At 45.5% G+C, this 22,065-nt stretch overlaps 1 protein-coding gene across 4 annotated transcripts in view; it reads left to right on the top strand.

The window, feature by feature from the left end:
* Positions 1–22,065, top strand: part of PHF21B (PHD finger protein 21B) — a 163,418-nt gene that overhangs the window by 137,363 nt on the left and 3,990 nt on the right. For all 4 annotated transcript variants that reach the window (XM_075442800.1, XM_075442808.1, XM_075442814.1 and 1 more), the window contains 7 exons: positions 3,475–3,526; positions 10,945–11,021; positions 14,079–14,133; positions 17,696–17,718; positions 19,106–19,264; positions 20,232–20,307; positions 21,198–21,301. In XM_075442800.1, the coding sequence (XP_075298915.1) occupies positions 3,475–3,526; positions 10,945–11,021; positions 14,079–14,133; positions 17,696–17,718; positions 19,106–19,264; positions 20,232–20,307; positions 21,198–21,301 (546 nt within the window). The remainder of the gene's footprint in view (positions 1–3,474; positions 3,527–10,944; positions 11,022–14,078; positions 14,134–17,695; positions 17,719–19,105; positions 19,265–20,231; positions 20,308–21,197; positions 21,302–22,065) is intronic.

Consider the following 22,065-nt stretch of genomic DNA (forward strand, 5'->3'; position numbering starts at 1 on the left):
CTGAGGACCATTGCACAGAATCATAGAACGTTCGGGGTTGGCAGGGCCCTCTGTGGGTCCCCCAGCCCAACCCCCTGCCCAAGCAGGGTCACCCAGAGCAGGGGGCACAGGACCTTGTCCAGGCGGGGCTGGAATATCTCCAGAGAAGGAGACTCCACAGCCCCTCTGGGCAGCCTGGGCCAGGGCTCCGGCACCCTCAGAGGGAAGAAGTTCTTCCCCACTACTTCCTCATTACTGTCTTTCATTCCTGGCTCGGTCATTCTGCTGGGAAGCTGGGAAGCCAGTCCTGGACCCAGCCCCCTGCAATATGCCTGCCCTTTGCATAGGCCAAAGATTCCTCCTTTCCTAACTACATCATCATTAAACCAAAGCAGACCTCCTGGTGCCTGCTGTCGTGCGGCCGGGGTGCCTGGACGCCTGGCTGGGGAGCAGCATTCCCAGAAGCAGGATGGAGGCACTTGGCCACCCAGAACATCCCTGGTCCGGTGGTTAGAGCCCTGTCCTGGGCTGTGAGCCATGTGGGTTCAGTCCCCCCGGGGCTGTGGAGGGTCTGGAGGAATGGGCGACCCACTCCCGGCCGTCAGCCGGGCTCTGCTGGGATGGGGACCGGTAACTGCCCGGCTGGTGACGGGCCTGCTCCCACCAGAATGACTTCTGCGAAGAAACGAGGGGACTGCGCCAGGGAGCTGCTGCTCGGGAGAGCGAGTGCCTGGGGGTTGGGGGGTCTTCTGTGGTTTTGTGTTTTACTTAAAAGGGCCTGAGTTCAGCACAGAAAGAAACAGCATTCTGCCCAAAACTTTTTGCTCCTTTAAAATTTTATATTAGTAAATTTTTCAATTTCTGGCAACATTTTCCAGGACATTCTAGCAGTTTTTTATTTAAGAGAAAAATTACTGCTGTAAATGCTGGTTATTTAACTAGCAGTAGTTTTAATCCAACCTAAGAAGGACCAGGGAGACACACTGCAATGGTGAACTACACGCTAGCGTTAAGCCTGGATTGAAAATCTGGAGAAACTGAACCCTTGGTTCTGAGGATTCACGTGCAGGGGAGGAACAACAAACTCTGTGACAGTCAGAGGAAAAGCACGGCAGAGGAAGCAGCATTTTGTTCTGAAGCCACTGAGCTACGTGAGTGTGAAATAGCAAAGCCCATACAAACAAATATGCTGCTAACATAGTATGCTTGTTAAAAAGAATACAGCTTCTACTGTGATTTTTTTTTAAAAGGAACCATCTTTCAAATATCTATAAACCTAACCCTTCCTGTGTTTAATAGTGAGATAGTTATCAAGTCTATTTATGTAGGCTCTTCATATGTTAATCGAGTATGATGTCATTGCATTTAATTAGATGTATATTCAAATAATGTTAGCATGAAGAGAGGAATTTGTTTAGCAAGCATTCCTGTACTCAAATAATTTTAGTTTAGATGTCAGAAAATGTATGCTCCCCTTGCAGTTTAATCTTCAGGTAATACAGGCGTTCTGTGCTCCACTGGGAAAATACAATTGCCTGGTAACTGTTCCAGCTTTCTGATTCTATACCTAAATGTTGTTGTTACTTCTGCTCAGGCGCCCGAGACGTATCCTTCCACGAAGTTACTTGTTGGTGGGGGTGAGGTGAAGCTTGTAATTCTACTCAGGTGACTAATTTTCTTTTCAGATCTGCACAGTGGATCTCAGATCAAATATTCATCTTTCCCTTCAGGTGTGGAGCCCCCACTGTGTCTAGCCAGTGTTTTAGATATGTAAGGAGCAAACGTTATTGAAGTCAAGGTCTGACATGCAAATGAACAAGTATGCTTGTCATTACCACGGTTATGGAAGGCAGAAATACAGCATGAGTGTATTTAAATTGCCAGAGATGAGATACTACATCACCATTTTTTAATCTACAGGGAGAGTTACATACCAGGAGACTGTGGAAAGAAATTGTTCCTGTCTTACGAGGTTGTTAGTTCACCTTTTTTACAAAGATACAAGAGGGGTACAGATGTCCGGTCCTGACCCTCAGATTTTGAAGAACCCACCCCGTAGGTAGATCTTTTCATCTGCAAAATGAGGATGTGCTTGCTTTCACAATTTGACTGTGTGGAAGTCAGAATTGCAAAGGAAACGGTGGTGCCAGTGACTTACGAGTTGACTTTTTCCTCAACTGAAATGAAAAGTTGAATCATCAGGTTTTTCACCAAACAGGAACATCAAACTAATTTTGACTTGGAAGTATTGAAACGTGTTCTCCTGACGCTTCTTTGGTTGAAGCAGAATGCTTTGACCTTCTACTGCTTGAACGCTGTATTCTAGTTTGACCTAAATCTACACATTTTATTTTGGCTGAGTAAGGTAATTGCATCTTCCTGTGGTCTTTGGATGCTTTATCAGAGTTAAATTGTGGGTTTTACTTTCTTGGATTTCCTAATAGCTTGAATTTCATAGGCAAATTGTCTCTCCTGTGGAATTGCACCTTGTGAAACTGCCACGTGGGTAACGTGATCCAGCAGGATTGTTAAGCACAGCAGAGAGAGGAAGAGATCCCTGAGGCCCTGTGGTACCACGGATGTGACTTCAGACCAGGGAGTTCAGTTCAGTTTGGGTTTGGAACAACACAGCAGAATTTCAGTTTTCCATCGAAATGATGGAATAAAAGCTTTTTCTGCAAGGAAAAAATTCCCAGTGAAAAATCACTGACAGAGAATTTAGAGTCTACTCTAGTACTTGCCCTATTAGTGCATTGGAAGATTCGTTAGTGTGCAGATGTGTTTTGTGCGTATATAGTGTAAAATAATTCTGAGTGATATTTTAGATCAGATTCCTCACTGCAAACTGAGTTCACCGATGTCCGTGGGAGATGTTTGTTCACTCCCCACTGAGGGAAAATACTGGATCGGTGTTCCTCTTCATAATTCATGCGTGTGATATTCTTTTTGGAACTTGGGGAGAGAAATTTCTGAAAGCTATTTTGGGGTCAGGGGGCTTTCAACATGCTTCAAAGGTCTTGTTTAGTGTTGTAAAGTTCAGTGAAAGCCTGTCATGTCTAGTCTTACTTCATACAGCTTGCTCACGTACAATAAAAGCAGTGCCATGTCCAGATAGTAATAATAATACACAGTTACTTCTCTGAAGAGTGGAGTAACAAGATGGCTAGCAATATGAAATGGAATTGAATGAATTCACTGAATTTTGATCATTCACTGTGTAAAACCAGTAGTCAAACGGCATTGGCTTCATAAGTCTCTGAACTGCTAAAGGTCATGTAGACGTACAAGTAGGATTCAACTGACCAGGCAAAACTGAAGCAAATCTTCAATTAAAGTTCTTCATATTACTATGCATTCAAATAAGGTACATTCACGAAAGACCTTTACTGGATTTATTCTGTCAATTCTGTCTGTTTATTTATTTACTGTATATTTATTGACTTCTGGCATGATCGTTGTAGTAGAAAGTCTAACTCCTGTTTATTTTTTCCTTAGAAAATTGCCTTCATGGTAGCATTAGGACTGGTTACAACAGAACATTTGGAAGGTAAGATGACGTATGTTTTGTTACAGTTCAGTTTTTGCGTGAAATATTTTCTCTTGGCTGTCCTCAGAAGGGCAATAAAAACCAGGTGAACTGTTACCTGTGCAGAACTGTGCGTTTCAGCCTCACCTCCCGTTCCATCGCACAGCTCAAGGGGCATGAGAACGGGCTCTGCAGCCAGCACCAGCAGGCTTGGCATCAGCTGGCATCTGGGCTCGCTTAGTCGTCGTGGACATCAAGGATGTTAACAACTGGAGGATGACAATGAAGCAAAAAGTCTGCAAAGGCTCTGACCAGCACTGATCTGGTTGCAGAATCAGCAAGGTTCAAATATGTTTACCCAGATCTTCTGTAGCGAACATGTCCTCTCTTCCTTCCCCACGTGAGATGGACTTTCATTTCTTGAGTTAATCATCTGTCATCTCCAGAGTTCCACAGAATAACGTGTCAAATAGTGGCGAAAATCTGGCATTTGTTTTAGAAGATTTCAAGCAAATTAGAAAACTACCTCTCGCAAAGACTTCCTTCCCCTCATTTCCCCCCATGTAGTCAAAAAAGAAACAAACCTCCAGTCTGATCCTGCTTTTGTGTGAGAGCTGCTCGTGTGCCTTCCTGGGCTTCTGAACAGGAGTTCAAGCAAACATTGCACATAAACCATATTCAGAATTGCATACTGTTCAGTTTACTTTTCCAGCCTTCCAAAAACGCCTTGCAAGAGTTAGCAGATCCGTACCTTTCTTCGCCTCAGCTTGGTCTTTCTGAGGACATAGATGAGAGGGGAAAAAAGAGCGTGCTCAGCAACTTTGCCAGTGGCGTGAGGTGACTCAGGGGGTTTCTTGGCAGGGTTAGTTTTCATGGACGGAGGAGAAGATACAGCTACTTCTAAGAAAAAGTCTACAGCTTGATGGGTTTTAGTTTCATGCTCAGCTAATACAAGTTGGTGTGGTTCCACTGGTGTCAGAACAAACCTGGTATCTGTACCAGCTGGCAACGATTCTCAATCACAAAAAATATGAATGATACTTGACGTTTACCACCCATCCCATGGACCCTTGTCAGCAAGATACTTCGGGATTTCCAGTGCACCGTGTTGAAGTTTGATATGCCTTAGAGTTAGGCACGTGCGTAGGACACCTTGCTGACTCAAGAGGTATCTGCCATTTTACAGCTGGATTTCGTTTTAGGAAGAAGATTTCCTGGGCTTCTGTTCCTTGGTGTTAAGAGAGGTTATGAATTAGGGAGAAAATCGCATCTTAAATGTGAGGTGTCCTAAATCTACGCAGCAGGTTTTCTGTGGGTCTTGTTGCCTTTTTCACTGTCTTCCCTCCTTAGTCTGCATTTTAGAAAATCTTTTAATGTCCCAGTGACTGAGAATTTGAAAGCAATTTAAAGAAACTTTAAGCGATCGGCCTTTTTAATCCCTTAATGGTAATGGATTGGAATGGAAATTAAAAAGCTACAGCAATTTTGGGCGAAGATTTATAATCCAAAAAGTGCATGTGATGACTGGTTCTTGTTTTCTTTGTCTAAGGAAAATAGGACAACATTTGAAATTATGCTGAAGTGCGAATTGTGCTTATAACAGAGAGAACTTCCTTCTGAGTAATTCTTTACCCTTTGATTTTATTGGAACTAATAAATTGTTTGTGTGGATTTAATGCTCATGTTCAAAACGCCAAGTACTGCTCCGCTCTATTTGTTGTACAGTAAGTGTGGAGACGCACATTTTGAACTTAACTGCTACAATACTGATCCTGCAGAATCAATTCTTTCAGACAAATTCATTTTTATATTCCTACTAGCTTTAAATAAATGGCTCCCACTGAAAGCTATTTACTATGGAAAGAGTATTTCTTCATGTGTTGGTGATTGCAACTGTCAAAAATACCCTTATAGTTTTCACATGGTAAAGGTTATTATTTTAGTGCTGTGTCGTATTTGCAGTTATCAACCAGTGCTGTTTGTCAGGGAGAAGTGGTCATTGCACAGTTCAGTTTATTTTAGTACTTCTAATGCGTTTCTCAATTTCACATTTTTGAAATTGAACTGTATCAAGATGGGGTCGTTAAAAGCTTATTCACTCAGTATCATTAATTCACAGCATTACTGCTTTTCTTCATTTTCTTCATTAATTTTGTGGTGAAGGGCTATGATCCACTTCTAGAGAGATTTCTCTAGCAGCCTTTCCACCTAAGGTCCAGAGAAGCATCTTTCCCCTTACTGGGAAAAAAGCTTTGTTCTGCAGAGCCCAAGCGTGGGGCATCTTTTGAGGCCCTTACCAGTAAGTGAAGGCAGCTGCTTCCGCCGACTGGCGTGCTGCAAGGTGTGGCTTCCACCGAGACAAATTGTCATTATGGGCCTCACAGAATAACCAACAGGGTGTTTATTGATGAAGGCAGCAGCTCATTGAAGCTTTGCCTCCAACATAAAGCTATCTTCAAATTTATTCATCTCTGTCAAGAGTATTACAGTTTAGAGGGTTTTTTTTTCTGTTTGGGTTATATTTTTTAAATTAATAAACTCAGGAATAAGCCGAATTCTGTGATGCGGTGTGTGGTTGTAGTACGTTAAATCTTTTCCTCTAGCTTATTAGAACATATTTTAGCATCACTGTTGTGTAAAAAAAGAAAAAAAGAAAGAAGTAGATAGAAAATTTTAAAGGAATTCTGAAGTTCAGGTCAGTCTAAAAATGCACATCTTGTTTTACTGTAGTAAAATAAAAACTCTTAAATATTTCCATATAGGTTACTGAACTGTTGTAATCAGTTAAAACAAATAATTTATTTTTACTTTATGAACCCCTGTTTCAAAATGCATGCAATGTTTTTTAGCAGAAGTAACGAGTAACAAAAGATAGTATACCAGCATATGCTTCTGTTCTATCTTGGTGTGATTATTTACAGATACAGCCTTAGATGTATATGCTCCTTATATCACAAGCACAGATATTTTTTCTTCAGAGTTTCCATAAATACAGTGCTGACCTTGTGCTCTCCCTCCCCGATGGCTACGCAGGGTGGAGGACATTTAGAGCCATTTCAGTTCATTGCTCTCTCTCTCTTTCTTTCCATCTATTCCCACTGCTATTACTTTTCCCCCCAGCCAGCTTTTATCTTTGTACCACAGCGATGCCTCTTCCAAAGCTGCATTCCAGGTAGCTGCCACGTGTGTGATTCAGAGTCCATCAAATATCTCTGTTGCCTTGGTGAGAGCATGTACCGAAGAAATTCTCTTCAACCAGAGACCCAAAAGGGCAGAAAGCTACAGATCCATCACAGTCCTCTTGCGAAGACACTCGGCCCAGTTATGGACCCTGGCACACAGAAAGCTCTGCCCTGTTGGAGTCGTCGTTTCTTTTTCTGGGCCAGTGGGAAGTCGTGATTTTGTATCGCTGTGACAGTGTCTGCAAAATACCCAGCCTGGGCTGCCTGAACCCCAGCGTTTGACCTGCACTGCCACGAGGGTGCTGAGCTGCTGCAAGCCCTGGGTTTGCTGACCATGTAGCGTGGGTTACTGAGCCTGGCTGCAGGAACCACAGCTCCAGCTCACTGCTGAGACCAGCGTAAAGGGTCAGTGGGTGTCACAGAATCACAGAATCACAGAATGGTCGGGGTTGGAAGGGACCTCTGTGGGTCACCCAGCCCAGCCCCCTGCCCAAGCAGGGTCACCCAGAGCAGGCTGCACAGGACCTTGTCCAGGCGGGGCTGGAATATCTCCAGAGAAGGAGACTCCACAGCCTCCCTGGGCAGCCTGGGCCAGGGCTCCGTCACCCTCAGAGGGAAGAAGTTCTTCCTCATCTTCAGCATCAAGGCACACAACTGCTCTTGTGTGACAGCTCTGGCATCTTTCGGCCCGGCGCTGGCGCTGACTCCACGAACGCCGTCTCTCTGCCGGTGGCTCTGTGGCAGGCTGCTGGGTCCATGTCTAGCACGCACACTGCTGCTGAGGCCCGACGCCCTTCGGAGGATGCTGAAGGACTTGGAAGCTTCACGGTGGAGATTCAGCATAGCCAGGCGAGCGTTTCATAGGAAATGCTTTCACAGTGGGACAGAACTGTTACCCATACAAGATCCTCTGGTTCGGAGCCTGTGCAGCACCAAGGATGTTAACGAGATGCTGGCAGTGACTGCAGCCATGGCGTTAATCTCCCGTGTCAGTGCAGCCTTGGATCACACTTTCTTGGTAGTGAGATTTTGCATAACTCCCTCAGTCACACGGCAGCGTACGTCTAGCTCGTGTCAGACCGTGAATACAGTCCTGCATGTACCCTCTGAACTGCCCTAGAAGGCACCTTCTGAGCATGAGAGGTGACACGTTCCTGTGCCAGTGGGAAAACCCAGCCAGATTGTGCAAGTAGCTGCTCTTCTGTTTGCGTTGTCTGTCTGGCTTCCTTCCGACACATCCATCACTCCAAGAGTGGCGGCTTAGCCAGTAGTCCTTCGTGAATGAGAAGTTTCAAGTCAATAGCTTGGAACTGAGGGCAGGACAAAAATCCGTGCAGAGTGTTGGCTTTGTCTTTAGGGACACCGTGTCCAAGGCGTGACCAACAACACCAATGCCATTGACTGCAGCAACACTGAAGGTGGTACGTGGCCCCTTTGTGGACAAGTGATCAACGTTTGGAAAAGGTGCCTGGACAACAGAACTATGTGTTGGGAATCCTATTCCCATGTATCGTAAACATCCTGAAAGCCAGACTGTACCTTACTAATGGGTTGCAAATGGGAGATGTTGCTCAATACGCTGAAGGCCATTTTCTGGCACTGAGGATGTTCTGAATGTTTGTTTCTAGGGGGGTGGGGCCTCCACTACCTCTCTGGGCAACCCACCCCAGTGTTTCACCACCTTCATTGTAAAAAATTTCTTCCTTTATATCCAGTCTAAATCTACTCTCCCTGAGTTTAAAGCCATTACTCCTTGTCCTATTACAACAGGTCTTGCTAAAAAGATTTTCTCCATCTTTCCTACAGGCCCCCGTTAAGTACTGAAATGCTGCAATAAGGTCTCCCCGCAGCCTTCTCTTCTCCAGGCTGAGCAGCCCCAACTCTCTCAGCCTGTCCTCATAGGAGAGGTGCTCCAGCCCTCTGGAGTTCCATCCCTCTGATCATTTTTGTGGCCCTCCTCTGGACCTGCTCCAACAGGTCCATGTCTTTCTTGTGCTGAGGTCTCTGGAGCTGGACGCAGGACTCCAGGTGGGGTCTCACCAGAGCAGAGTACAGTGGCAGAATCCCCTCCTCGACCTGCTGCCCACGCTTCTCTTGATGCAGTCCAGGATGCCGTTGGCCTTCTGGGCTGCGAGCGCACACTGGTGGCTCATGTCCAGCTTTTCATCCACCAGTACCCCCAAGTCCTGCTTGGCAGGGCTGCTCTCAATCCCTTCATGCCCCCCAGCCTGTATTGATAGAGGGGGTTGCCCCGACCCAGGTGCACGACCTTGCACTTGGCCTTGTTGCACCTCATGAGGCTCACACAGGCCCACCTCTCCAGTTTGCCCAGGTCCCTCTGGATGGCATCTCGTCCTCTGGCATGTCAACTGCACCACTCACTTGGTGTCATCTGCAAACTTGCTGAGGGTGCACTCGATCTCCCTAAGTCATTGATGAAAATGTTAAACAGCACCAGTCCCAGTGCCGACCCCTGAGGGATGCCACTTATCACTGGTGTCCATTTGGACATTGAGTCATTGATCCCCTGGCTTTGAACTTCCAACAAATTCTTTATCCACCGAACAGCCCACCCATGAAATCCTTATCTCCCCAGTTTAGAGAGAAGGATGTTGTGGGGGACTGTGTTAAAGCCTTACAGAAGTCCAGATAGATGACATTCATTGCTCTTCTCTTGTCCACTGATGCAGTGGCTCCATCATAGAAAGCCACTAGGTTGGTCAGGCAGGATTGCCCATGGTGAAGTCACACTGGCGTCTCGAATCACCTCCCTGCCCTCCATGTGCCTGAGCATAGCTTCTAGGAGGATCTGCTCCATGATCTTCCCAGGCACAGAGGTGAGGCTGACAGGTTGGTAATTCCCAGAGTCCTCCTTCCTACCCTTTTTAAACATGGGCACAATGCTTTCCTTCTTCCAGTCACCAGGGACTTCACCTGCCTGCCATGACCAGGAGATAGACCTCTTCAGCTTAGACATTGATGAAAGTTGCCAGACCTTATGCAGAACCAGATGGTGTCCTGAGTTTCTGTGTGGTGTTCTCCTGGCCCTCTGGGCTGAAGGGCTAGTGCTTCGGCCAGTTCCTCTTGTTCTGACAGATTTACTTCAAGCAAGACGGAACAGAGGTACCGCCATCACGGGGGCATTTAGACTGAAAACATCCCCCTGGTACCTCAGTGCAGAGTCTAAACTTTGCCTTACAATATTCACGTAGGAAGCATTGCAGAATAGAGCATCAGCCTAAGCCATGCACACTTCATGTCTTGGGATAGATATGGGGTGGCTCTTCTTGCTAAAGGAAGTCTGCTCTTACTTTATTATCAAAATAAAAAGTAGACTCTAAAATACACGGTTATAATAATCTCCCCATTCTGGACTTACGTCAAGAGCTGGAAAAAGAAATTCCACATGACGGAAATGAGATCCTAGCTCAGATAAAAGTAGCATTAAACCTGCAGATTTCCGGGGGCCAGGAACCCGCTCCCTCTTTCTGTGTGTGTTTGCAGAGTACGCGCGCGACGAATGGCTGCTGAACGCAGCCCTCGGCAAGCGCTGTCTGAACAGGTTTTACCTTTTGGCGGAAGGGAGGGCTCTTGTGTTTCACCCTTTTCCAAACAGGAGTGCAGCTCGATAAGCCTGTCTTCGCACTGCTTTTTCCAGGGACATACATATTTTTGTATACGTGTACAGCTCATAACAACATTTTGCACGCTAAGGATGGTGAAGTTGTATATTTTTGGATGGATAAATCATCACGCCCTAGTTAGAACCGAATCTAGCCATGTCATTCTGACCGTATTTTTTCTAACCTCTGCAGAGGAAAGGTAATGTAAATTAAATTTAAAAGGATCTCTATGCTTTCATCTGATATGAATTACAAGGCTTAACTGCTTTAAATGCTTTATTTTTGTTAATAGCAGAGATTGATAGTACTCTGAAAGCTCTCTGTTGATGCTTCCTGAATGTGTTTCTGAAGGGATCATAATAAAAATCTTGTAGGGCAGCAGAAGCCCACCTTGGAGGAGAGAAAAAATAAAAAATGCCTGTGTTCTGAATCTTACGAGGAAAAGCTTATTAATGTCAAACCTTGAACTGCAGCAAATATCAGTGCTGATGCAACCCAATTATACTTTAGAAACTGAAACCGAACACAAAGCCCAAGGGGTTGAGGGTAAGAGCATCTTGCTTAGCAAGTTAGATCTGCATTTTTCCCTGATGAATGAGAAACACACAATTCACGTTTCTTTCCATGGTTACAGAAATCCAGAGCAAGCGTCAGGAAAGAAAGAGAAGAAGCACAGCAAATCCAGCCTACAGTGGACTCTTGGAAACAGAGGTACTTTATCATTCACTTTTTTTTAACCACAGTTCTATTTCATGTCAATAAAAGGTTTAAGTGCTTCTTATTACAAAAGTATATGAATTCAGAACCACACATTTACTTGTAAAGAGATATTGATGTGGAAAAGAAAGACAAGATCTCATCTCAGTAGCTAAGCAACAGGTTTTCCCCCCACAAGATTACTTGCTTGAAACTAGAATTTATCTTAGTTTTAATAAAGGCCAAAAGGACTAAATTAATTTGGGACTTCATTACGCTTTCACCCCCACAGACGGTCCCTTTAGGTCAGAGCTGAAGAACAGAAGTGGTGCATGATGCTCAAACTTGGACTGCTGTTTCTCTTTTCCTATGTGCCAAATAATAAATGGAGAACTTTGCTTCTTTTATTATTGACATTCATAAAATGGACGTGTTGGTTTAAGAATCAGTGTGCTCTGCAGGAGGCCTGCATAATATACATAATAATGCGTAATTAAAAATAAAATGCTCTGGATAATCTCTGTTGTCTGTTACACTTATGCTGTTACATTTATGGTAGTAGCAAAATTTGATCCTACATAATATTGGATTGCAAACATGGTGTAAAAGCAGCATATAAATAGACTTAACTTTTTTCTGATTTTTTTTTTTCTGGCATATATGCCATTATTCAGCATATTAAAATTCCGTCTTTAAAATTTCATCACGGTTTGGGGTAACTACTTGAACTTCCTACAGCAATGAAACCCTCCAGCTCTCCATTTAAGCAAGATTTATCTGTGATCTGAGTTCTTTAAGCCTAAAGAAAGTGATTTTTCTTTATTTAGGTACAAGCAATGCAGAATTTTTGGTATGCCAACATTTCAGATTTTCGTCTTTGTTGGCAGACGGATGAGGCTAAGAAGAAATCCACCACGACAGTCAAGCCGCTTAGTAGCTTGGATGTTCTTTTTTTTGAAAGTATTTGAGATTTTTAGACTCCAGAGCAGCTCTGGGCGCTTGAATTCTTCAGAACTCAACTTTTCACGAGCAATCTCGTCAGAGCAAATACTGATGTCCATATGTCCAGTATTTACCACAGTAGGAACCTTAGATTTGTGGTGTCTTCTCTTAGACCTTTTTGTCCTGATGAATTTATTAGAATACGTGCAGCTGAGTTTTGTGGCTGTAGTCTGGTCAGTGTAAGAAACTCAATTATCTTGGAGCAGGGGTGGAGGAGCTGGTGGAGGAGCTCTGCTGCACCCCTAGTTCATACTTCTCATTATATCTATTCTCAAAAGCATATCTGAAGTGAAAGATGAAATGGAGAAAGACATGTCTGCGAAAGAGTCCTGTGGCTGATCAGCTGTGTCCTCGTTAGGAGTTGTCATTAAGTACTGACCATGGGGAATGTCGTTCAAGTAAAATGGAGGCAGATGGTTTTTCTCTGATCAATTAGCTGCTCAGATTGATTTGCTAATCAGTGAGTTGAGGTATTTTGTGGCATTTCAGGCATTTTGGTGCAGTTTAATTTACGGTTAGCCTACTGAATGATCTTTAATTCATGATTGTTTAAATTGAAATTGCATATAAATTAGACTTTTTATTTGCCAACGCCCCTCAAAACGGCAGGAGCTCAGCGCCTGTAGTGGTGATGCCGACTTCCTTGATTACAGAAGTGTGATCACGGTCTTACGTCTGCACTTGGATGTTGTGCTTTTTCTTTTCAAAGCTTTGTTCTTTAAAAAAAAATTGAGATACCATTCTATTTTCCCACCCTCTGTAGCTTCTTTTTTTTGCATAGGAAAGGGTTAAGTTTCAGGCTGAGTATTTTCTGAAGGAAGAAACATCAATTCAAAATTAATTAACAGACTGGCAGGCACCTGTGTATAAGAGAACAGTTTACTCACCACAGAATAAATAATTTATTAGCAAAACCCCTCTAATTTGCCTTCAAGCAGAGTCTAACAACATCTTCTGAAGGAAAATGGTACTGTTTCCAACCCGGCACAAGTACTGGACGGCTCGGAGGAACAGTTAGGGGTTATACAGACTGTCAGTGAAGCCCGGCTTGCTGCTGACCAACAGCTTGCAGCGCCTGACAGGTTGGCGATGGGCTGCGTTAGATGAGTTAAAGGTCTCCGTCGGGTTTCCAGCGGTCTGTGTTTGTAAGTTTGAAAGTGTCTGGTGACCTCAGCAAACTGAAATCCCTGCCAGCTCCTGGAGGTCACACACTCGAACTTTGGAAAGAGAAATATTTTGCTCAGACCCTAATAGGCAGCTTGCGAATGAAATGCCTTCCTAGCAGCCGCAGGTCACAGGAGGGAGTTAAATATCTGCAGGGTGGGGGTCAGGAGGACGGGGCCAGACTCTTTCCAGTGGTGCCCAGTGACAGGACAAGGGGCAACGGGCACAAACTGAAGCAGAGGAAGCTCCAGCTGAACCGGAGGAAGAACTTCTTCCCTCTGAGGGTGACGGAGCCCTGGCCCAGGCTGCCCAGGGAGGCTGTGGAGTCTCCTTCTCTGGAGATATTCCAGCCCCGCCTGGACAAGGTCCTGTGCAGCCTGCTCTGGGTGACCCTGCTTGGGCAGGGGGTTGGGCTGGGTGACCCACAGAGGTCCCTGCCAACCCCCAACATTCTGTGTCTGTGTGATTCTGTGAGTGATGCTTTCCTGCAGGCGGGAAGTCCATCACCATTGCTATGTATGCAAATGAAGATGTCCTCTCACAGCAAGTTTGCTACGCAGCTTTTCCTTTATGGACGTTGTTTATCTGCTAGGTTTGGAGTTACTGCTGCTGCTGCCTTGCTCTGACCGAACTCTCAACGCCACCAGTAACATTTGCAATGTGCCTTTCTCTCTTGTTAACAGCAGCTAACGCGCCTCTAACTGCTCTGTGAAGAACTCGTTGGGGAGGTAGATACTGCAGCTCCTTGTGCGGCTCCTCAGGGGTTAGCAGCGAGCGTGCTAAGCCACAGACTGGCTCCTGGAGAGCGGGTTATGCGTGAGGCGAGCTGACGGAGGTTGTTGGTGTGCAGTGGTGAGACAACCAGAGCACTTTCAGTGACACTGACTGGTTTCTTTTCCCTTGTAGCGGAAACGCCTTGCATCGAATTATTTGAATAACCCCTTGTTCCTTTCAGCAAGAGGTAAGGATATTTTAAAATGAATATACTACTATTCTAATGACATGTTAAATATTTATTAGTAGGATTTCATATGAATTACTTCTGGGGTACCATAGGGCATTACTTTGTGTAAGGTCCCTGCACTTTTTCGTGTGCAGTGAAAATAGATGGGTTTCCTGCAAAAACAGCTGAAGGATAAGGCTAAAGGTCAAAACTGTGGAGAAATGGATCCAAAGTCTCCGCAATCAGTGGAAAATCTGATCTCTGGTATTGTAAGCACCGTGCGGTGAGAGGACCGATGGAAGAAGGCAGTATTGCCAACCTCAAGTGCTTAAAAATAGATATTGAAAAATGGGGGTTTAAAAAATAATTACTATTCCGGGCTTTTCATTTGCCTCTTTTCGTCAACTAGAAGAAACTGCTGTCCATCCTCAGGGCCTAGAATTTTACTATACCTTTTGCTTTACAAACAACGGCTGAAAAAACACACAGTTTTTCTGACTCCAGGAGCTGAAGCCATAAATCTAGATTTGATGGGCTTGAAGATGCTTTCCAATCTTGTATTTGTAAGAACTTCAGATGCTGAAGATTTCATGGTAAAAGCCTTAAGAATGACCAACTCAGAGGAGCCATCTGGGGATGATGGTTGTTAGCTCGTGGAAAAGCTCATTCCAGGAAAAACATGCAACGTATAGAGACGGCAAAGAGTTCAGAGGTGGGAGCTGAAACAAGGAGGACATGGCGTACAGTTTGATTCTTCAGATGAGGCTCATGAAGGATTTTAAGAGAGGAAGCAAGAAGTCTGAGTTGCATTTCAGAAGAGGAGAGAAAGTCAGTAAAGAAATGTGATTACGTCCTTGCCCTCGTGTTGCCTTTATAACTTTGGCTCTACTGTAGTGCACTGGAGGTAAGGGAAGACAGGCCTTAGAAAGCCAGACATTATTTCAGTATTAGGAGCATTTACGGGGGTAATTTCAATTAAGACGTGAACTTTTGACAGTTTTTCAGTGTTTGCTTGATATCCCTGCCAAGTGTGGTGTGCAGTGCTTGAGGTTCCCCTTTCTGGCGCTGCCTGGAATTCCTGCGCCACGGGATCGCCAGCTGAAACGCAGCAGTGCTTCGCCCTGCCTGCCAAACTCCACGCGCTGGGTGCAGACCGGCGGCCTCCTTGCCACGTGCCTCTGGTGCGTAGGGTCTCGGAGGACAGGAGAGGTTATTACACGGTGAAGAGCTGTGATGACATGCCTCAGAGCAGGAGCCCCGTGCTTATCTGAGTCCCAGTGGAAAGAACATTATTCCTGGCTTAGTTTTGTCTTCAAAATTAAAATTGTAATTTAATGTCAGTATTATAATAGCGCTTGTTTTTCCCATGTACACACATGGAAAAACCAGGAGAGAATGGGAACGTTATGAAGCTGTGCTGTTAGACCTTCAGTGGATTTCACTTAAGTTAGGGTTTGATATCTCTGGCCTTTTTTCTGCCACACGTTTCCTATTTTATTTGCGAGGAAGCAGGCAAGCGACAGAGCTCCAGCGATGCGACCGTCTCAGAACCTCTTGGAAATCGGGACTGTCTCTCCTTAATTGTTATTGAATCCTGTACCTTTGGTTTTTTCAGCATCCAGAATCTGTGCTGGGATTCTGTATGTTCTGACAATTTTGAGCTGGTCTTCTTCGCAGCAGAGCTCCCCCCGTCCGTAGGGGCTGATGAGCGGCGTGCACCAGGTGCCGCAGGTGCGGTGGGAGCTCCGGGGCGGAGGCAGACGCTGTCCCCGCCAGCCTGGCACTGCGGTGACCTCCTTGTCCACCTTCAGCGCAGCGCTGGCTGCCCCGTCGCTTATAAAAAGCTCCGTTAAAAAAATTGTCTTCAGTTTAATTTCTCAGCAGTTGGAAAGCAGAAGCGGACGTATTTTTAAATGCTCAAAACTTCGTGGTAAAAGTGAGGCAAAAAGAGAAAGAAACAAACTAAAAAAATCCCTGTGAAGCGCAGGAACCAACTGACATTTCCAGAAATGCAGAAGAGAACAATTCTTGTAAATTTTCAGCAAAATGTCAATTAATCAGGATTCATTTATCTGAAAATGTCTTACCTGAAATGAGGTCACATCCCCTGACACGCATCATTTGTAGAAAGAACTCTTCAATTATCAAGTCCCTATTTGTCTGAATAACATTTATATCCCCTGAGTGATCGCAGTGTCGTACGGCGGTGGATCTCTCTGTGTGTATTTGTGTATGTGAAGTGACATCTACAGATTTTACCAGTCTGTGGTTATTTGTGGAACTTACTGCCAAAGGATGCTACAATTGTTAGAAAAAGTAGACAGATTACGGAGGAAAAAGTCTATCTCAGGATGGTAAATATAAAAATGAAGATGCAAACTCCAGGTTAGGGAAGCCCATAAACTGCTAGCGTCTGGAAGGGTGCTTCCAGGGCGGCAAAATTTACTCTGTGCTTCCCTTGTCCCTGCCCTCTGTGCGGGAGCGGCAGCGCTGGGTGCTGTTAGCAGAGGACCCTGGGCTTTGCAGCCTGCGGTCCAGCTGAGGTGAAGCTGTTCCTTCGTTCTGACGTTCCTCCCGTGACACGTGCGTGAGGAGTGACTGGGTCTGCACCTTCACACCTGCGCGTACGCCAGTGTGTAAAACAAGTGCGTAAGAGCGGGCAGCAGCTCCCAGGTTGCTCTGTGTAGGAGGGATGGCACTGTGGCGGCCGTATGCCCGTTTGTGAGCGGGCAGGAAGCTGAAGAAGGACAGAAGAGAAAGACCAGTTTGGCTGTCTCTGACCCGAAGAAAGGCCTCTCCGTCAGCAGCTGGTCACTGGGAAAGCGTGCACCAGCCTCTTAGGAATCAGCAGCAAAATCACAGCCCGCTGGGCAGTGTCCCTAAAGCTGTGAGCATTTTCTCACTCTTTATTTTTGGACCAAAGTGTGATGAATTTCACAAATATTTCTATGAAGAGCTCGGCCTGCTTCCCAGTGAGCTCTGATGGTGCTTGTTCTTATCAGGCTGTGAATCCAAGCTCTGCAGACTCGGTTGATCAAAAGGTCGGAGAGTCTTGGCGTTCTGGGTGGGAGCCGTCTGATGAGAACGTGAAGCTCACTCCTGCGAGCAGCTGCCCAGTCTGGCCACGAAGCAGCGCGACGTTTAAACATGTTTAACACTAAGCCAGCGGCACCACCTTCCTACTCCGAGTTAAGCGCCTGCTGAAGTGCTTGGCTGGGTCAGGGCCAGCCTGTTCATGGCCCCCAGCAGGCTGAAGTCCTGAAGACTTTTCGACTGCTGGCATGCGGAGAGGAGCTCCGCAGGAAAATTTTTGAAAATTTGAAATAGAATGTGCTGCTCATACTATGACGTTTTAGCATCAGGCCTTTGGACGTGGGATTCCCGCAATGCAAATTTTTAAACCTCGGATGCTAATTCCACTTCTTGCTGTTGCGTTCTTTCCTGCCTCCATCAGTTTTGGCAATGTCTTGATCTCCTGTGTCACAGCTTGACTAAAATTACTCCCATCGCTGAGAACTAGCATTCACTGCCGCGATGTATCCCCCACTAACCTGTTCTCTGCCCTTCTTTCATATGCTAGCAAATGAGGATCCATTCTGGAAGGTACGTGTGGCAAAATTGGTGTCTTAGCAGTGTCTTTCTCATCAGCGTGTCGTTCAGTGCTTGCTGCTGTTTATCGTAGTCGCTATCACAGTACAAGATTGCAGCGTTCTCTTTGCATTTCATTCTGCTTGTGTGAAACACTTCCCACTGAACTGAATCTTTGAGCCTCGAAGTTAGAACTTCAAAGAGATTAACTCTGGGGCTTTCATATACAAGGCTTGAGTTTAATCCCTTTGTTGAATCCATTGAAAAATGGCTAGTCCGGGTTTGTGGTTTTAATGAAAAATTTAAGGAAAATGAGTAACCATTCTAGTTTGTACTGACTAAATCTCTTTACACTGAGGTCAAAATTAAGACTTTTTGAGCAGGAATTTCCAAAGAGTGATATCTTGAGGAGCGATTTTTTTGACAGCACTGAGTTAGAATTCAAGATATAAGCCTGACTAAAATTATCATGCAACTTTATAATTAATAACCCTAAAAATGAAAAGATGCTTTTGGAATTAACGAAGGTACAATATTATTATTGTCCTTCCTGGAAAAGCACTAGGAAAATTCAGGGAGTTTACAATGATTTACAAGCCATGAGAGTTTCAAAATTGGTATCTCCTTTATTAAAATGCACTTAATTATACAAAGAGTAATTAACGTTGCCACCAGATTAGCATAGCAATTTGCTACATGACATTGTAACTTTGTTGATGAGTCTTAGTTCATTTTATGTATTGCTTCAGACAAAGCACTAATCAGTCTTGGAGGAGAAAGGTTGTCAGAGAGAACAGAGAGCAATTAGCGCAAGGGGGAAGAGAGGGGCGGAGGAGCCCTCTAGAGGAGCCCACCAAGGGGAGTCCACAGCAAAGGGCTGTGCTTGAACACAGAACTTGAAAAACTCGACTTTTCCTGGCTGCTCTTTGAGGCAGCGGGCATAAAGCACGGAACTGTGCTTTTCCCCCAGAAACTTTCCCTTGCTTGCTTCCTTCTGCTTTGGACTTGAAGGACAAGGGATCCACGTGCTGACTTTGACCCGTACTTCAAAACAGTGGCACGTGGTGATGCGTGTGTTGGAGCGGCGCATCGTCAGAACCAAGTGAAATAATTCCTGCGTCCTGTGCTTCCTTTATGAGTGGACTCCCTCCTGTGTTTGATCAGTTGGGTTTTATTTTTCTGTCTGTTCCAGCTTATGGAACTCGCTTCTGGCTTGTTTGTCTGTATTTGTTCCTGTCATACACCTTTATTTCTGTCATCTTCCATAGGCAGCCAGGGTGCTCTTGACTATTCGATTTTGCGTTTGAATTTTACTGTCTGCTGCAGTGGTGGCTTTGAAGGCTGTACAGAGAGGAGTTCTCAGTGGGCTGACTTTCCCCAAGCCATCCTTCTTCTCTTGCAGAGTGAGATCCACCACGATGAACACTGCACTGCCTGCAAGCGCGGCGTTAACTTGCAGCCCTGTGGCGCATGTCCCAGAGCGTATCACCTCAGCTGCTTGGACCCGCCCCTCAAAACTGCCCCCAAGGGGGTTTGGGTCTGTCCAAAGTGCCAACAGAAGGTAAGCTACATGGACCACAGCACGCTGAGAAATGCAGATGGGAGAAACCTGGAATTTGTGTAGCACTAAACTAACCTGTGGTCACAGCTTAGGGGAATGCTGAAGTGACAGCGAGAGGCTTTTAGTACAGTTTGCAGTCCTGGAGTTAGAATCTACACGGAGTGCCTGAGCTCTCCTGTCATCGCACCTGCTGAGATTTGTCCTTTTAAAATGTCTTTTCCTTTCCTTTATTTCTTTCTGTACAATAAAGCCGCTGGCGTGTGGGTTGCCAGCCGAGTAACGTAAAGCTTGCAGATGAGGTAGGCAGCGTCAGAAGGAGACGTTGTTCACCAGTGGATCTGAAAGCTGTGAGAAGAACATTTCCTTTTCTTCAGATGGTGTTTATTACACACAACTACTGATCATAGTCGTGTCAGAAATGCTAATTTGTCTAGCTGAGGTGAATAATGCTGATTGTGTGAACAGGAAAACAACTGCTAAAACAGTGCAGTGTTACCAAACTGTGGAGTGGAGCCTTGGATTTGTTGCCTCCGAGTTCTTTGTCTTTAGCATTGAGATTACGGTCGTGTCCCTTTGAAAATGTCAAGGGGAAGTTCTAGCATGCGGCTGCAGAGAGCAGAGCAGCCCGGGATGAGATCCGCACCATCACGTTTTCATACGGACCAGCAGCTTCTCCCGCGCCGACAGCAGGGAGGTCTGCGTGTCAGAGCCTGGAGAACGTCTTCTGGCCACGGCGATGAGCAGCAGAGGATCTGCAATCCCTTCCAGCACTGCTCAGTAGCGCTGCTGGTAGTGGCGTGTAAAGGAGTAAGCCCCAGTGGGGACTGCTACTCCAGTTATTCTCCTGTTACTTTTCAGCTTGCAAATCCTGTGACAAGGACCTGCAGAGCTGCGAGGGTGGAGGAAGGAAACCGTTGATGTCTGTCTTTGCAGAGTCCTAACTTCTTATTGTTTCCTGGGCTTACAGGTGTTAAAGAAAGACGAAAATGTGCCATGGACTGGAACTCTGGCTATCGTTCACTCCTATGTTACTCATAAAACAGGTAGGGATTAACAAAGCTACCGACAAGAGATGCTGTGCTTGGGGGGGGCAGTGCCACTGGAGCCCGTCACGGCACGTTAAAGCGGCGCGGTGATGCTGCCGGGTACCGTGGCATCGTTACGCAAAGGGCTGTGGCGGGGAACAGCAGGTCGCTTTCTCTGCCCTTCCTCTCATCTGCTCCTTCGCTGTCTGCTCTCTCTGAGGAAGAGCGATCTCGCAGGAGTTTCAGACTCTGAAGGAGGCTGTCACAAAAGTGGCGTCTTCCTGGGAACAGGGCCGAAAAGGGATTTTAAGGCAGAATCAGATCAGGCTGGGAGGTAGAGAGACACAGCCAGGCTAGGCAGAGCCGTGGAATTGCTTATGGAGCACGATGTGAGACGAGCATCTCGGATACTGCATTGTTTGGTGTCACCGGCATTAGTATCAGATGTCGTATGATATCTGTGCATTGACCGTTGCCCTTTTTTAGTTCCCTGTTGCTCTATTACAATGGGCTGTTTGGGGCATTAGATCATATTTCTAAGGGGCTTTGCAGAGGTCTGATACTGTTATGATTGTGCTTTTCAGCCAAGGTTGCTAGCTGTGGCCATTCCAGGTCGCTGACCGGTTCTTTAATACCATTCCCCTTTTTCTTGGACACCTCCAGGACCACACGTGGTCCAAGGACTAATTTTAATTCATCTTAAAGGTGCACTATAGCTTTTGGGCTGTCCTGTGTGCCAGCTATTGACATAGACACGTGCATATAAGCAGAAAATCCAGATTTATTTGGCTGTACGTGCTGACAAAAGGCTAATGAGACCTGAAACTCACCATTCAAAATAGTTACTTCTGCTCTGTGTTTTGTTGTATGTCCTTTTCTTCCGCATTCTTAATCTTGTTGTTCTGCAGTCAAAGAAGAGGAGAAGCGAAAGTTATTAAAGCGAAACAGTGAGCTGAAGAGTGAGCATAGACAGTTAGAAGAAAAAGATCGACTTCTCAGCAGTGCAGTGAAGGTAGGACACCTGGCTGGGGGAACGGAGTCTCCTGCAGAGATGTTTGTAAAGAATTTTGGGCCTGAAAAAGTGGCATTTTGTGGGTAGAAAATGATTTGTGCTCCCAAGCTACAGATGTTGAGGTGTGAATGTGATTCTCTCTGAGGAAAAACCCATGGATTTCCTTTAGGCACAAAAGCAAGCTGCTTTGGCTGGCTGAGGAGGAGAAGGCACCTGAATTCCTGTTGCACACACAAAAAAAACCCAAAATAGCCGTGGCTGCCTTCCTTGTAGTGCCATACACAACTCAGACTTGAAGGCACTTCCATTCTCCAAGAGAAAAGTTTGGTCGTAAGCTTGTCCTCCAGTGAGAACTGCTTGTCCATTACCTCAAAACTCTTGAGCTTAGGTAGAAATGACCATCTTTGTTTGTCTCAGGGACTGAATATTGTAACAATCTCTCCATGTCTGGAAAGGGATTCTGAATCCTTTTCTCAGTGAACTCTTTTCAAAGCTAAACGTTGTCTGGAGATGTCTCCCACGCATACCGTGCTATGAGGACCAGTCTCTGGCAGTAAGGAATGGGCTGAGTTCAAAACTGTAATTCCCATCCTTCAAGGGTGAAGGAACTTACTTGGGGCTACCTCACCTCAGGCCCACTCTTAAGGGGTAGCTGGCATGGCAGTGACAAGAAATATTTGAAACTTCCTTACCCTGGAAAAATCCAAGTGGCAGCTGCAGGAGTAACTGGTCACAACTTGCTTTACCACTACAGATTTCCAGAG

Source organism: Opisthocomus hoazin, chromosome 1, assembly GCF_030867145.1.
Source record: "Opisthocomus hoazin isolate bOpiHoa1 chromosome 1, bOpiHoa1.hap1, whole genome shotgun sequence".
In the NCBI taxonomy this organism is placed as follows: Eukaryota; Metazoa; Chordata; class Aves; order Opisthocomiformes; family Opisthocomidae; genus Opisthocomus; species Opisthocomus hoazin.